General features: G+C 40.8%; 1 protein-coding gene across 1 annotated transcript; it reads left to right on the forward strand.

The window, feature by feature from the left end:
• The first annotated feature begins 3523 nt into the window (after window positions 1-3523).
• Window positions 3524-5449, forward strand: LOC119725099 (tripartite motif-containing protein 3-like). The gene has a single exon (XM_038196462.1). The coding sequence runs from the start codon at window positions 3524-3526 to the stop codon at window positions 5447-5449; it is 1926 nt and encodes a 641-aa protein (XP_038052390.1).
• The last annotated feature ends 9324 nt before the right edge of the window (window positions 5450-14773 follow it).

Consider the following 14773-nt stretch of genomic DNA (forward strand, 5'->3'; position numbering starts at 1 on the left):
TTTCGAGGGTGTCCATTTAAAATCGCTGTACGGTAGATATTGACTCATCCAGATAAGCGATATAACTCGAGGGCTTGTTTGAATCGTAGTCATCGAGATATTGATTATTGGCTTTGTGATGTCTCATTCCACCCACGCTAGATATGCCTCCTCGTTTTGCTTTTTCAAAAAATAAGTGTTTGTCTAACCAGTAGTTTTCTATGCACATTCTTCTAAAGTTTTCAAATACGCCTGCAAGTAATAACGTATCGGTGGTCACGTACAAGTCGTGATATTCTCCTAGATTTTGTATATTAAACTCGTTCCACACGCGTTGAGCTCTGTCGTAGTCTTGTTGTGATATATGTTCGTCTTTTAGTCTGCTGTAAAACTTGTCGAAGGGTGGTAGGCTGGTCTCTTGAAACTTATCAAACGAGTTCATATATTCGTAGGGATAAGTTCCTTTATGTAATAGCAAGTCAGGATGTTTAAAATGCTTTTTGAGTAGCTGAAACGACTCTTTTGGACAAACTTTCACTAATTTATCCAACGATGATGCCATAAAACTAAACGAGTCTAAAAATCGAAGATTTCCTATCGAAAACGAAATATACTTTTCTGAATTTTTAGCGATCACTTGTATTTCTGTTTGGCTATCGTATTCTGTCATTCCCTGCATGATCAAGTGAGCGTCGTAATTTTGTAAATTGTGAAAAAAGACCGGTTTCGGTGTACAACCGGGTTTAATTTGTATTTTGAGGTTACAATAAGCGTGTGCGGCACCCCTATATTTACCAGTGACGTGACAGTGATCTCTCACCTTTCTAAATTTATTAATCTTCTTTTTACATTCAAGACATTTAGACTCGATAAATCCCTTACTATTTTTGTACTGATATTCTTTCATTTGTTTTATCGTCTTGGGTTCTCTGGGTTTCTGGCACTGACAGTTGCTCAAGTAATTGGGATAAATTGGTTTCTCGCAAATCCAACACGCGTTTGTTTTATCATGATGTTCTTTAGCTCGCTCGTTAAATTTCATGGGTTGGGTTTTTTCAAATAGACAATTTATGTCGCTTTGTATTTTTAACATTTTATTTACAAACTTTGATGCAGCATCTTTACCTCTATAAGTCTCTTGATCCACATTTTTACCGTCGCATCGGACGACAACTAGCGAATAACCGCTTGCTTTGTGAACGTTAATCTTTTTTGTGTTTGTCTCTTTGTCTGAGTGAGTAGGTTTAGATGTTAGTGTTTGTGTGGGTGTTGTTGTTGTTGTTTGTAGTATGGATTCAAAGTCAGCATAAATGACAAATGGTGCTTTTTGTTTGTTCCTATAGTTTTTAAATTCTAATATCGGTACGTCTCTTTCACCTGGTTGCCCGTCTATGTATTTTGGTTTACCTGTCGGAAATACAATCTTTGATGGATGTGCATCTATACCATTACAATCGGCGATATGTCTGTCTATTTTTTTTTATTGGTAAAATGACATAGACATCTTCGACAAAAATATTTCTTACATTTATGTTTCGTAACGTCGTACATCAACCTTGTAAAATATTGTATCCAACAATAGTGATGCTTGTCACCTTTAGAAATCAAAAGCAGATCAATCTCTTTTGCCTTGTAGTTTTTAGACACGTATAATGGATATATCTCACCCTCATAACCGTATACGTTTATCGATAAATTATTTTGTCTTTCTATCTTGGGTATCTGATCGACCGGTGTCGGAAAGTCAACGCCTTTAAATTTGAGTCCGTCGTCTTTACTGTATACAACGGGTTCTTCTTTATGGATTTTATATTTGGGATCGTTTTTTATGTTATTTTTTTTACTCTATCCGTATACAACCCAAGAGCAGCTCTCAAACACCATCTCAAACACTCGTCGTCTTTGTTTTTGATGTTTATCATCGCCTTTTTAATTTTAAGATGTTCGGGTAGGTTTATGTAAGAACTTCCCCTCACGGGGTTAAACCTGTTGATGTTGATATACAACGCCATTATCTTTTTTAAAACCCAACCCGATCCTTGATTCGTATACCTTTCATCCCTTTTAAATAGCTGGTCTATGTCTTCTTTTAAAACCTGTTTTATTTGACTTTGATTTAAAACGGCTTTCGGCTTGCTATAATGAATAGCTTCGATTGTTTCGATGATATCGTTTGGTTTGGTTTTTTCGTATTTTATTTTGATTGTGAGCTCCATTTTTTAAACCTCTCAGCTTTCTCAATTCTGACTTGATTTTATTTACAATTTGATCTTTGTGCGTATCAAAAAACTTGACTAAATCGTCGTTAAAAAGTCTAGGAATCAGTTCCCAGTTTCTAAAGTTGTTTCTAAATCTCCTCGTCGCTCTAAACTCAGCCTCTTGAAAATCCTCGGGTTGCCTAGAGTTTTGAATCGCCGAGATTAAATCTTTTTTTTCAAAAATCGTCCTTTATAACCCGTCGGGTTATATTCTAGATCGTAATCGTCTACAATCTGTTTGAGTTCATCTGGTCTCTTTTTCCTCAAGTTTTTAAATTGACTTTCGTATTTTTTTATCACATCGATGTAGACTTTACGAGTAAGATAAACATTTTTATTGTGCGGTATATGATATCGCTGCACGTAATCACGCAGTGTGGCTTTGTTCCATTTAGAATATCCTTTGACGGACGGTCTAAACATATTACTCTCCATTTTATTATAGAAAATATAATATTTTTTTTTCATTTTTTTTAAGAGGTCAGACTTTGGATTTATAAGCAATCAGACTCACCGACTGGTGAGAGAGATAATAGGCCCCGGTTTTGGCTTGTGGCTGAGACTGAGATATTGGGAGGGGAATCATTGGAAAGGTAGGCTGGTACCTGACGTCAGATTTTTTCTTAAAATTGGGATCGGGGGATTTTGATCAGAGTTTTTCTAAAAATTGGGATCGGGGGATTTTGATCAGATTTTTTTCTAAAAATTTGACGCTGGGGATTTTTAGAAACGAGAGCGACATGTTCAGGCTTGCCACAGATTTTTCATTTAAGTCCAGCACCCCCACTATCCTTACTACTGTTGCTATTGATCAAGTAGGTGCACTTGGAAACTGTACAAGTTAGTGCAGTAAACAATTTCATTGTGAAATCTACATCGGCTGATGGTCGGAGTGTATACTCCCCATATCAAAGTTCAAGCACCAGGAACGTTCCAGAACAATCGTAGATTTTCTGCACATAAGCAATGACGGGCGCAAATCAAATTGTCCAACAGTGTGTAAGAGAGATGATGCATTTGTGAAAACCGTTCTTTCTTGTGCCGATTTTTCCGCTCAATATTGAGGCGACTAGTCTGAGTGAAGAACTGCAAAGGAGAAACCACAGACAGCGACATTTGACTTACTTTCCCTTCCTCCAGGTAAATGTACAACAGTTTGGTAAAATATATATATTTTTTTTTTTCAAATTTGAAAAAAAAAGAGGGAATAATCATTTTTAGGTGAATTATTGTTGGATTAATACGCAAATTTATTTACTTCTTTTTTACTAGCTGTATTGCGAAAGATGGCGGAGGCTGCAGCTAAAACCCTGTTGGACAACATCAGCCAGCGGCATCTGGAATGTCCGGTCTGTTGCTGTGGTTTCAAGGATCCCAAGATACTAGACTGTTTTCACAGCTTCTGCCTGAACTGTCTGGAAGAGATGATGAGCAAACAGAAGTCAGAGACAGAGAAGATCACATGTCCAGTCTGCAGGAAAGAGACACAAGTTCGTGGTGGAAGTTTGCAGCATCTTTCTAACTCTTTCTTTATAAGTTCTCTCGTTGATGAATTCAACCAGCAAAAACAGGAGCTTGGTGAGGCATCTGGAACTTCTGAAAGATGCAAAGAATGCGAAAAAGGTCTTGAGGCCTTATGGAGATGCCTTGATTGCAAGGTGAACATCTGCAAGAAATGCCAAGACGCACATACACGTCCGAAGCACACCAACGACCATCAACTTATTCCAATGCAGGACGTCAGAAAATCAAGAGTTTTAGCAATGGAATTTACCGAAAAAAGGGCACCAAAATGTAGAAAACATAGTGATCATGCCATCTGTTTTTACTGTGAAAAATGTAACACATTGATTTGCTCAATGTGTGCTGCAGGAGACCACCGGTCAGCAGATCACAAATACGCTGCGATCGAGGACGTCGTGAAATCATTCCGTAAGAGTGTCAACGACAAATTGCAAAAGTTCAAGAAAAGCAAAGAACAACTTTCCTCGAATGAAGTCTCGATCAAATGTGCACAAAATAGACTGAGGAAGAACTTGGCCCATGCACATAGTGATATTTCTGCAAAAGCAAAGGCAGAGATCAGTAAAATCCGGATCAAAGCGAAGCTTCTCGCCGAAAAGGTCGAGAAAATCGGTCAGGAGAGAGACAGTGAGTACGAAAAGGCGCTCATACACAACCGTGGCCAGATGGAACGCGCAGATCAGATAGTCACGGCCGTAAATGACTTAATGGGACAATGCGATGATTTCGAGCTTTTGAAGCTCAAACGGGAAGTGATGCTCAACTTGGAATTCCAAAAGGAGCCTGAGTGTGAACCGGCAAAGGTGGATATGGCGTTCATCGGGGTAAAATGTCAAGATGTCGTTAGTAACAAGGATCTTGGGACAATATTGCTCAAAGAGAACTGGTGCTTGAAGGGAAAGTTCGGCAAACAAGGCACCGGTGACGGACAATTTGCGCATGCTGCGGGTATTGCATGTTTCGCGAACGGGGACGTGGTAGTAACAGATATAGCACAAACACGGTTATCATTGTTTACCGCCAGTGGTCGGTTCAAAACATCTGTTGATCAAGGAACCAAAAGCAATCAGCTGAAAAATCCCTGGCGCGTTGGAGTGAACTCTGACAATCATCTTTTCGTCACGGATGAAGATAAAGTGAAGGTTTTTGACAAGGAGCTTCAGTTTGTTCGTGATTTTACACCTTCGGTTTACGATGCAGTGGTACTACCAGAGAGTGACCTCAGTGGCATTGCTGTAGACAAACAACGAGTCGCAGTGGCTGACAGAGGAAGAAGAGTCCTCAAGGTGCTGAAATTTAACGGATCGTTGATTGCAAGCGCACCAAACAACGTTGTTGACAATAACTTGGCAATGAGCAACAAAGAGCGGCTGATCTTCACAAACTACGAGGAAAAGAGGTTGTTGTGCGTTGACTATAAGGGCAATGAGTCGTTCAGCGTAATGACCTTAATGAACGGGAAACCAGCGAAACCGACTTGTGTCCTGTGCGATGATGATGGGAGCATCTATGTGGCTGTTCACTCCGGTAAGGTGGGGAACAGCGAGGTGCATCGTTACGATTCGAATGGTGCATTCGAAGCAACAGTAGCTCAAGGGTTGTACAATCCGTCAGGGATGACATTCACCCCCGCAGGTGACGTCATTGTCGCAGACACACACTCCGTCAAAATCTTTCAGCGGATGTGATTTACCTGTCCACAAACAAGACCGTGCTAGAACTTGAACCTGGGCTGAACTAATTTCTGGAGTAATCATGTTTTCGTAAAACCTGTCGGGAACTGATTTAATTGTTTTTGGCTAAGGCAAAAAAAAAAGGCTCCGGTTTCTGGTATGCGCGCGCGTCGCCGTAGCCATGCGCGTCGGCAAAATGAAAAAGTTTTTTTTTTCAATGAAAGATGATGTCTCAAAACCGCCAAAATCACTGGTTTTACTGGAATCCTACTGCTGCACAATTTTAACGTTTTTTTAGATTGGGTTATGGTCGAGAATAAGTTTTATTTGGCCTCTCTGGACTCCCATATATTTGCACTAAGTTTAGTCGGGCACCATTTGCAGTCATCAGCCGACATTTGAAGCAAACAAGTCAAGTAAAAAAAAAAAAAAAGCCGCGTCGCCGCACCACTTTTTGGGCAAGCTCCATACCAGAAACCGGAGTCTTTTTGTTGGCCTAATGCCATCGCCAATGTGATGTACCTGTGTGGAGCTGCACTTCCCATACTCACATAGGTCGAAAGAGAAAAACAAATCTAATTAGAACAATATACACTTTAACAACCGAAGCAAATTAGATTTGCGTGTATATGCACACAAAGTTCACAATGTCCCCCACACGGTGTATATAGTTTCGAAAAGAACTTGTAACCGAATGTTTTTGACATGTTTCACAGTTATGCCAGTAGGTTTTTTTTCACCTGCAGGTACTCTTTTAATAACGGACACTCTATTCTCTAAATTAGATTCAATACTACGATGTACTATGTTAGATAATGTTTAAATAAAGTACAAGTGTTAGACATCCTAAGAAATATATATTCTTAATTACAGCTTATTTTGTCTATCTTTATGCATATATTAAACGGGAATATTGGGATGTTCTAATTGGTTTAAGGGCCCATGAAATGTATGTAAAAATGTAAAAACACCTAATATGCACAGTGTCTCCCTGAAATGACATCACGACAACAGCGCCCTTAGTTGTCCGGAAAAACATGGACAATTTTAAACGATTAAAGAAGTGCACTTTTCAGCAAACTTGACCAAAGAGGAATATCGATTCGTTTTCATATACTAAATAAGATTAGAAAGTAGCACAAATATGTTCCTGAAAACAAACATTCACTTCATTAGTCCTTTATAGAACATTTATATTGGAGGTGACGATACAATGTGTACACTGAACAAGTGCACAAGGTAATAAGAATATGTAAATATGCGATTGAAAATGTATCACGTATTGTACTTTTTGTAGGATGTCTCTTCACTTTCTACTTCTGCTTTGGCCCTTCCTTCTGCCGACCAAACGTTAGCTTTTTTGATCACGAAGCTTACAGACTGTGACACAAACCAATCGATGTGAATAACATTGATTTAAAAGCTTGCTTCAAATGTCTTTTGACACAAAGCAAAATCTGTTCAGTGTTATAATATTGAATGGTAATTGCTCTATTCAGGATGAGTAAAAAAATCGGAACCCAAACCCAACAAAATATATTTCATATCTAAAAAAAAATATATTCAGCACCAAAAATAATGACTGGAAAGCCAATTTCATAAACTACGTTTAGATGAAGAAAAATGCTGAAATTGCTCAATTCGTTCAAAGCATATTACCATTTTAACGCATTAACCCTAAAACCTCTTTCGTCCAAAAATGCGACTTCAAGACTCGTCGTCACAATTGTCTGAAACACCACCAGCGATAAAACCTTAATTTAGAAGTAAAAAAAATAGTATATTACAACAAAGTCCTTTTCAAGGGCCGTCTTTTAAAGAAGTTGATTGTTAGCCTAGGCACGATTGTTAAAAAATATTGTGAACTGCAGTTGTTGACAGTTGTTGAAACAAATATTTTGTGTCATTTTTGTTGTTGTTCCAAACAGTCAGAACACACATTTTTTTTAGGGGGGGGGGAGCATTGCCTTTAAATGGTAATATTCTTTGAACGGATTTAGCAATTTATTATTTTTGGTGCTACATATTTTTAATATAATATGAAATATATATCTTGGGGTTGGGTTCCATTTTTTTAAATTCGATTTACCTCACTTTTTAACTTGCAAATAACAATACGTAACCGACTATGTCCGTTGTTATCTGGAGTAGCTTCTGTATAGTTTCCAGTTTGCAGATCAAATGATGACATTCAGCGGAGAAATCGTCGATTAATCTGAGTGAAAAATCTATTCCGTTCGCCATTTTCAAATTTCAACCCCAAAATGTGTTTAATGTTGTGCTGCAGCAGAGCACAGCAGATCACAGTACACTGCAATAGTTAGACGTCATGGAATCATTCCGTAAGAGTGTCAAAAACATCTTGCAAAAGTTCAAGAAAAGCAAGGAAATTTTTTTTTTTTTAAATGCATCAGATATATTGCTCTAGATACTGACTCAGGCTCGTAGTGATATTTCTGCAAAGGCGGATGCAGAGATCGCTAAAATCAGAAACAAAGCAAAGCTTCTCACTGAAAAAAGTAAATGACATTGGTCAAGAGAGAGACAGTGAGTACTAAAAGACGCTCATGCACAACCGTGACCAGATGGAACGCGCAGATCAGATCGTCACGGCAGTAAATGACTTGATGAGACAAGCCGACGGTTTCGAGCTTTTGGAGCTTAAGCCGAAGGTGACGAACAACCTGGAATTGCAGAAGGAGCTGAAATGTGAATCGGCAAAGTATGATATAGCGTTCATCGGGGTCAAATGTCAAGATGTCGTCATGACACGGATTTGGGAGAAATATTGCTCACAGAGAAATTGCAGTTGAAGAAAGAGTTCGGCAAGGAAGTCACGGATATAACGGGGAATTCAAATTCGCAAGGGGTGTTGCATGTTCCAGCAATGGGGTCATTGTTGTAACTGATACAACCCAGAAACGGCTATCGTTGTTTACATCCAATGGTCAGTTAAAAACATCAGTTGCTCAACGAAGTGAATGCAATCAGTTGGAAACTCTTTGTGGGGATGCGGTGACACATGATGATCTGCTTTTTGACACGGAAAGAAAGAAAGTGAAGTTTTTGACACACAGCTTCAGTACGCGAGTTTTTACCTTTGATGGACAGGTCAGAGGGACTATTAGAGAGTGACATCTGTGGATTGCATCGTTGAATTATGACCTGCATGAATCGTTGACAGCAAAAACAGTAAACGGCATTTTTGGGAACTTCATAGCAATAAGCAACAAAGAGGGACTGATCTTCACAAAATAAATTGAGAACATGTTGAAGAGCATTGAATTTGAGGGCTCTTGGGTGTTCAAGTATAAATAACCTTACCCCTTTGCGTTGATGATGGGAACATCTATTCAACGTACATTCCACTAACAGCGGGACTTGTGAAATGCAGCTTTTGATTCGGAAGGTGCTTTTATAGGAACAGTGGCTCAAGGGTTGTACAATCCGTTCCAAATTGCATTCACCTCTAAGCGTGACGTAGTTTTCGCGGACCTTCACCCCGTCAATATCTTTGAGCGGATGTAATCTGCTTCACTATGGACAATCATGTCTTTCTGCTATTCAAATGCGTTGCCCGAAATCCTACATTTATAGTGTGAAACAACCACGAAACTGATATTTCAAAACTGCATTGGAGTATGTTTGTTTCTAATAAATTTTTAAAAAAAGATGATTTTTTTTTCCTCAGTGCTCGAGAGACACATCCAAATATATATTTTACAAATAAATTTACAATTTACCTAAATTGTAAACTGACGAATAATACGTAATTTGCTGAGTCCACTGTTATTTGGGAGTGGTTTATATACAGTTTTCAGTTTGCATTGCTGATGATGACATTCTGTGGAGAGATCCTTGAATTAACTCTGTATATGCTGCGTGTACTTTTTTTGTTTTGTTTACCAATGAAGAGCAGGAGACTAATTTCAATGTTTCGATGACATTTCGGGTTCCTGTTTCGTAAAACAATTAAAATCGTTTGATAATCGATTCACTACGTGTCCAAAAAACCTCACTTTCAGAATTCGCCCCAAAAAAGTCTCCGGTTTCTGGTACGCTCGCGCGTCGCCGTAGCCATGCGCGTATGCAAAATAAAAAAGTTTTTTTTGTCAATGTAAGATGATGTCTCAAAACCGCCAAACTCTCTGGTTTGACTGGAATCCTGCTGCTGCACAATTTTAACGTGTTCTTAGATGGGGTTAGGATCAAGTATAAGCTGATGTGGCCTCTCTAGACTCCAATATATTTTGCACAAAATTTAGTCCGGCAACATGTGCTCCCTTACCAACCTGTCAATTGTTGGCTCCTTCTTTGAACGTAAAGAAATTCATCGACTGTCTTGGTTATCCAATAATGGCAACACCAGGAAGGAGATCGACCATATGTTGACTAGAGACTGCTCGATTTTCTGCACCTATCGTGTCTTCAGGGGTGCAGAGGCCCCGGCAAAAACGGACCATCGCTTAGTTGTTGGCATGATCTACGACCAACCTTCCAGGCCATCAAGTCTATGCGTGGTCCCCCTCAACAGGGAAGCAGCTCCCCACCTATAACAAAGTCAGATGGCACCCCTTGCAAGACGACCGAAGAAACAGTGACTCGCTGGCGAGAGCATTACAACTCCATGCTCAACCATCCTCCAGCTGCACCCTGCTCAGACCTTGATGCACAGGCATCAGCTGCTGTCTCTGCTCCGGACGTCTCCTTTGACCCTCCCACACTGACTGAGGTACGTCGTGCTATCAGGAAGCTAAAGAACGGACGCGCTGCAGGACCTGATGGCATTGCTCCTGAACTGCTCAAGTGTGCTGAGACCCCAATAAGCAAAGCCCTGCACGAACTCTTTCTTAAAGTATGGTCCCCAGGAAGGGTTCCTTCCGATTGGAGGAATGGTGTCATCATTTCCCTATACAAAGGAAAAGAACAGAAAAACCAATGCAGCAGCTACAGACCTATAACTCTGCTTTCAGTCCATGGAAAGGTTTTCTGCCATGTACTCCTGACTCGCCTAGAACCCCTACTCACCCGTCACCGCCGACCCCAGCAGTCTGGCTTCATAAGGGGTCGTTCAACTATGGATGCAGTGCTCGCCCTTCGACTCCTGTCAGAACTCCACCGCGAGTTTGAAAGACCTCTCCATGTTGGGTATGTCGACATTAAGGCAGCTTTTGACTCTGTAGATCGGGAAGCCCTATATGGAAAGCCCTGAAAGCAACCGGAGTTCCCCCATTTCTTTTTCGTTTGATTCAGGACTTACATGATGGCAGCCCTTCCACTGTGCGTGTTGGCAATGACATCTCTGGTCCCTTCCTCACCACCTCCGGTGTTCGCCAAGGCTGTGTCCAAGCCCCAGCCCTATTTTGCTGTGCTATCGACTGGGTCCTAAACCGCTGTCAGGCTGATCTTGGCATATTGGTTCGTAAGAGAGCACAACGAATGGCCTACCACACTCCAGAAGTTCGAGGAAGAAGCTGGGACAATGGGTCTACACACATCATGGGCTAAAACCAAGATCCAGAATTGCACTGGCCTCGGACCACCATCTGCCCCAGTGTTTGCTGAGGGCCAGCCCGTCGAGACCACAGAGCAGTTCAGATACCTCGGCTGCGACATCTGTTCTGAAGGTCACTCTTCACCCGACATTCACCGACGACTTAGGCTCGCCTCTTCAACCTTTGGCCAGTTAGATCGTGTGTGGCGGAACAAGCGCCTCAACCCCAAAACCCCACAGTTGAGGGTGTACACAACATGCGTTCTCCCCGTCCTACTCTACGGGTCAGAAACCTGGACACTAGTGGTAGAAGATGGACGTAGGCTTCAAGCATTTAATACCAGATGCCAACGGCGGATACTCGGTGTTCGATGGCTAGACTTCGTCTCCAACGAATCAATCTTGGAAACCACCGGTCTCGAGGACATCCGTGTGACCATCTCACGGCGACGCCACTCCCTCTTCGGCCATATCCGTCGACTTCCAGAAGACACCCCAGCTCATGCTGCTCTCAAGCTGTGCGTCGATGTTCGAGGGGGACTCCCTCCTGGCCCCGCCTGGAAGAGACCAAGAGGACGACCACGCAACACATGGATGCGCCAGCTAGAAGCGGATCACGACTCACCGGCACAGCAGCTGTGGCAGTCTGCAAAAAATCGTACGGGCTGGGTGGCTCTACGTCCCCCATGACGGACCACAGAGAATTATGACGATGAACATTTGCAGTCATCAGCCGACATTTGAAGCAAAATAGTAGCAAAAAAAAAAAAGCCGCGTCGCCGCACGACTTTTGGGACAAGCTCCATACCAGAAACCGGAGACTTTTTATTTGCCATATCGATACAGCTCTGGAAACGGTTGCGGATGGCACGTGCTGCGGCTGAAAGCTTCTGAAGGAATGCAGGATCACCTCTGATGTCATTGCACACCTCCTCCATTGTGTGTTGCTCCAAACGAGCAATGAGTTGTGCAATGCCAGCAGGGGCGATCCTGCATTCCCTCAGAAGCTTTCGGCCGCAACACGCATCTTATCCCTCACCTTCCCCGGCGTATGACGTTTATATCGCACCCTCTTGCACAAAGATGATGAAATTCGCTCCATGACATTTATCAAACCTTGGTCGCATGATCTGACATGTTGGTTTAATTCCATTGGTAAACAACGTATTTATTTAGGATCAAAAGAAGGACGTGTTTTTACACTTAGTATGAGTTATGCAAACTGCATATAGCAATCGTTCAGATGTAAATAATGAATGTTAACATACTGATCATCAATTTCAGATTATTAAAGTTAAACCGATTGTAACAGTCGAATATTCCACTCTTGGTTTTATATTAAAGTTAAACCGATTGTAACGGTCAAATATTCCACTCTTGGTGTTATGTGATACCTCTTCGAAATTGGGAATGAGAGATTCTTCACATGTTTTCTGCTATTTAAATGGAACACTCCAATTGGACCGAAATACTTTGGGAAAAACTCAATTGTTTTCTAATCTCATGTCACAATCGCAGGCCATGTCGCATGTTGCAATGACAATGAACATCGATCTGATAGCTGACTTATCTGTGAATTTACTTGCCGCCAGTTTATGACGTTGTTGAGTTCTTATGTCTTGCGATTGACTTCTTTTTAAAATCTAACCCATGCTTGACAATTAACTTTGTTTTTATTTCCTATATTAAATCAGTTTCGTTTTGTTTTCTTACAGACCAGATCAGGTTTGAAAAGACCAAAATGAGTATAAAATATGTTGTTTTATCGTCAAAGCGCCATTTAATACATCAACATTTATCCATATTTAGAAAAAAGAGGGTCGGTTTATTGGATTAACAGTTTATATTAGAGGCCATCTAAGCTTTATGCACGAAGATGGGAGTTGGATGAATTATATCTTTCCAATTTCTTTTTTGGGTATCAGCCAAATCCTTCAGAAAACATCAGTCTCATGTCAAAACCCACGCCATGTCACAAGTCGGATAATGTACAATTAGATGTCTGAATTTCTTGTAAATTGATTTGACAGTGGGTGACAGCTGATTGACTTCCGATGACTTGTGATTGACTTGTGATAAACTTCCGATGACTTGTGATTGACTTGTGATCTTTGAGAACTTAGCAACACTGTCGCGACGCTCCATATGTTACTTTGAATCTATTTGAATGAACATAAATATATCTTCATAATAGACCCTCCCCGGGACACCACCCACCGACCAACATCAGTCCCAACGAACTTTTAATCGGAACAAAGTCAGGGACTGTCAGCGACGGCGGAAGACTTTGGAAAGTTGGCTGGGGGGGGGGGGTTAAAGCATTTCCCGACCCAAAAAAAAATCAGCTGGCCATTGCAAAGTCAAAAAGACTGGGGACGTTAGTGAGGATAGGGCTTTGTCATGACCTTAATTAAGCTTTGAGTGCACTTTAACCAGTTTCTCTGGATCGGAAAGAAGGGGGATGGGGGGGGGGGGCTGTCGCTGGACACTACATTACACTTGGGGCGTTCTTCAGGATATAGATGTAAATCAATATGGAAGCGAAATTACATCAAAACGGCGCATTTTAAAAGCTTTTGTACTTTATTTCTCCACTTGTCAGTGCTATTGAATACATTTTGGTTGTTGGGATGTTCGAAAAATACCTCGAAAAAACGTGTGCGGGGGTATTCAATAGCCATCCCCCCGTCCACAAAAATAATTTCGCACTGTGTAGAGATGGTCTATTCTGCGCACTGAGTGCCAAATAACCTTTTTTAGGTTTTATATGCGGATATTCATTTGATATCAGACGGACCGATTTAAACGTGAGTTGACCGAGGTGGCAAAATATAAGTTTACCAGTCCTCGACGCATTCGAGTATATACTATTTAATAAATGTTAAAACAACAACAAAAAATGACCTCAATGAAATATAGGCCTAATTCATGATATGCACGTTACTACGTCTCTATTACCTGATAAAAACACTCTTATCCCAAATAAATACGTCTCGATTACAAGCTCATGCCTGCGAGGATGTTATAGAACAACATTGTTTCCATGTGCATGTACAGACTCTAATATCCGTTTTGGGCTTCCGTACTTTCAGGCATAAAGCGGCTGCTGGTTTAAACTTTGAACTACAATCAGGTGGGTTCATTGTACGATGGTAGTGTAGACGTATACATATGTACAAGTGTACGAGTACGGAGTGACTAAAATAGCAACTGTTTTTTTTTTTCACAGTTATTAGAAACTGGAGCTGCGTATTTAATACTGTACTGTTGCGCCATACACGGGTCTATTGGTGGACTTTAATCAGGGCGTTTGTTGTGTAGCTACAGGGAAAATACGTGCAAACATTATTGTGCAACACTAATACAAACTGGTTTATCCTATGTTGAGTTATCATTGCACCATTCATCGCTTAATGATGTAGGCATACCAAGTACATGCAAAGGCTACAATTTTTATTGGTAGTTTTGCCATGAACGTTATTTTGCCTAAAGCAGGTGGAATTCTCATGCTACGTCTGTATTTGAAGACTTGGGCTAACAGACGAATCGGTTTTTAAAACAGCAGGTGAGTAAATTGTCCCACTTTAACATGATTTTGTTAATTTCTTTTGTCTTCATATGTGAAATAGCTTTTAAAAAAAACAGGAGATTCCCGCGAACGATTTGCTTTTCAGTCAATATGACGGGGGAGCGATACCTCGGTGGTTATGGAGTCTGTGACTAGAGCAACCTCCATCCCCACTTCGCACCCCTTCCTGCCGCGTACACTAGATTTGACTGTTTTTGAACTAAATAATTGAAGCGGATTTTTTTTAATCTGCTTAGGTAAGGATATACCTTTTAAG

This window comes from Patiria miniata, unplaced genomic scaffold, assembly GCF_015706575.1.
Source record: "Patiria miniata isolate m_02_andy unplaced genomic scaffold, ASM1570657v1 HiC_scaffold_18, whole genome shotgun sequence".
In the NCBI taxonomy this organism is placed as follows: domain Eukaryota; kingdom Metazoa; phylum Echinodermata; class Asteroidea; order Valvatida; family Asterinidae; genus Patiria; species Patiria miniata.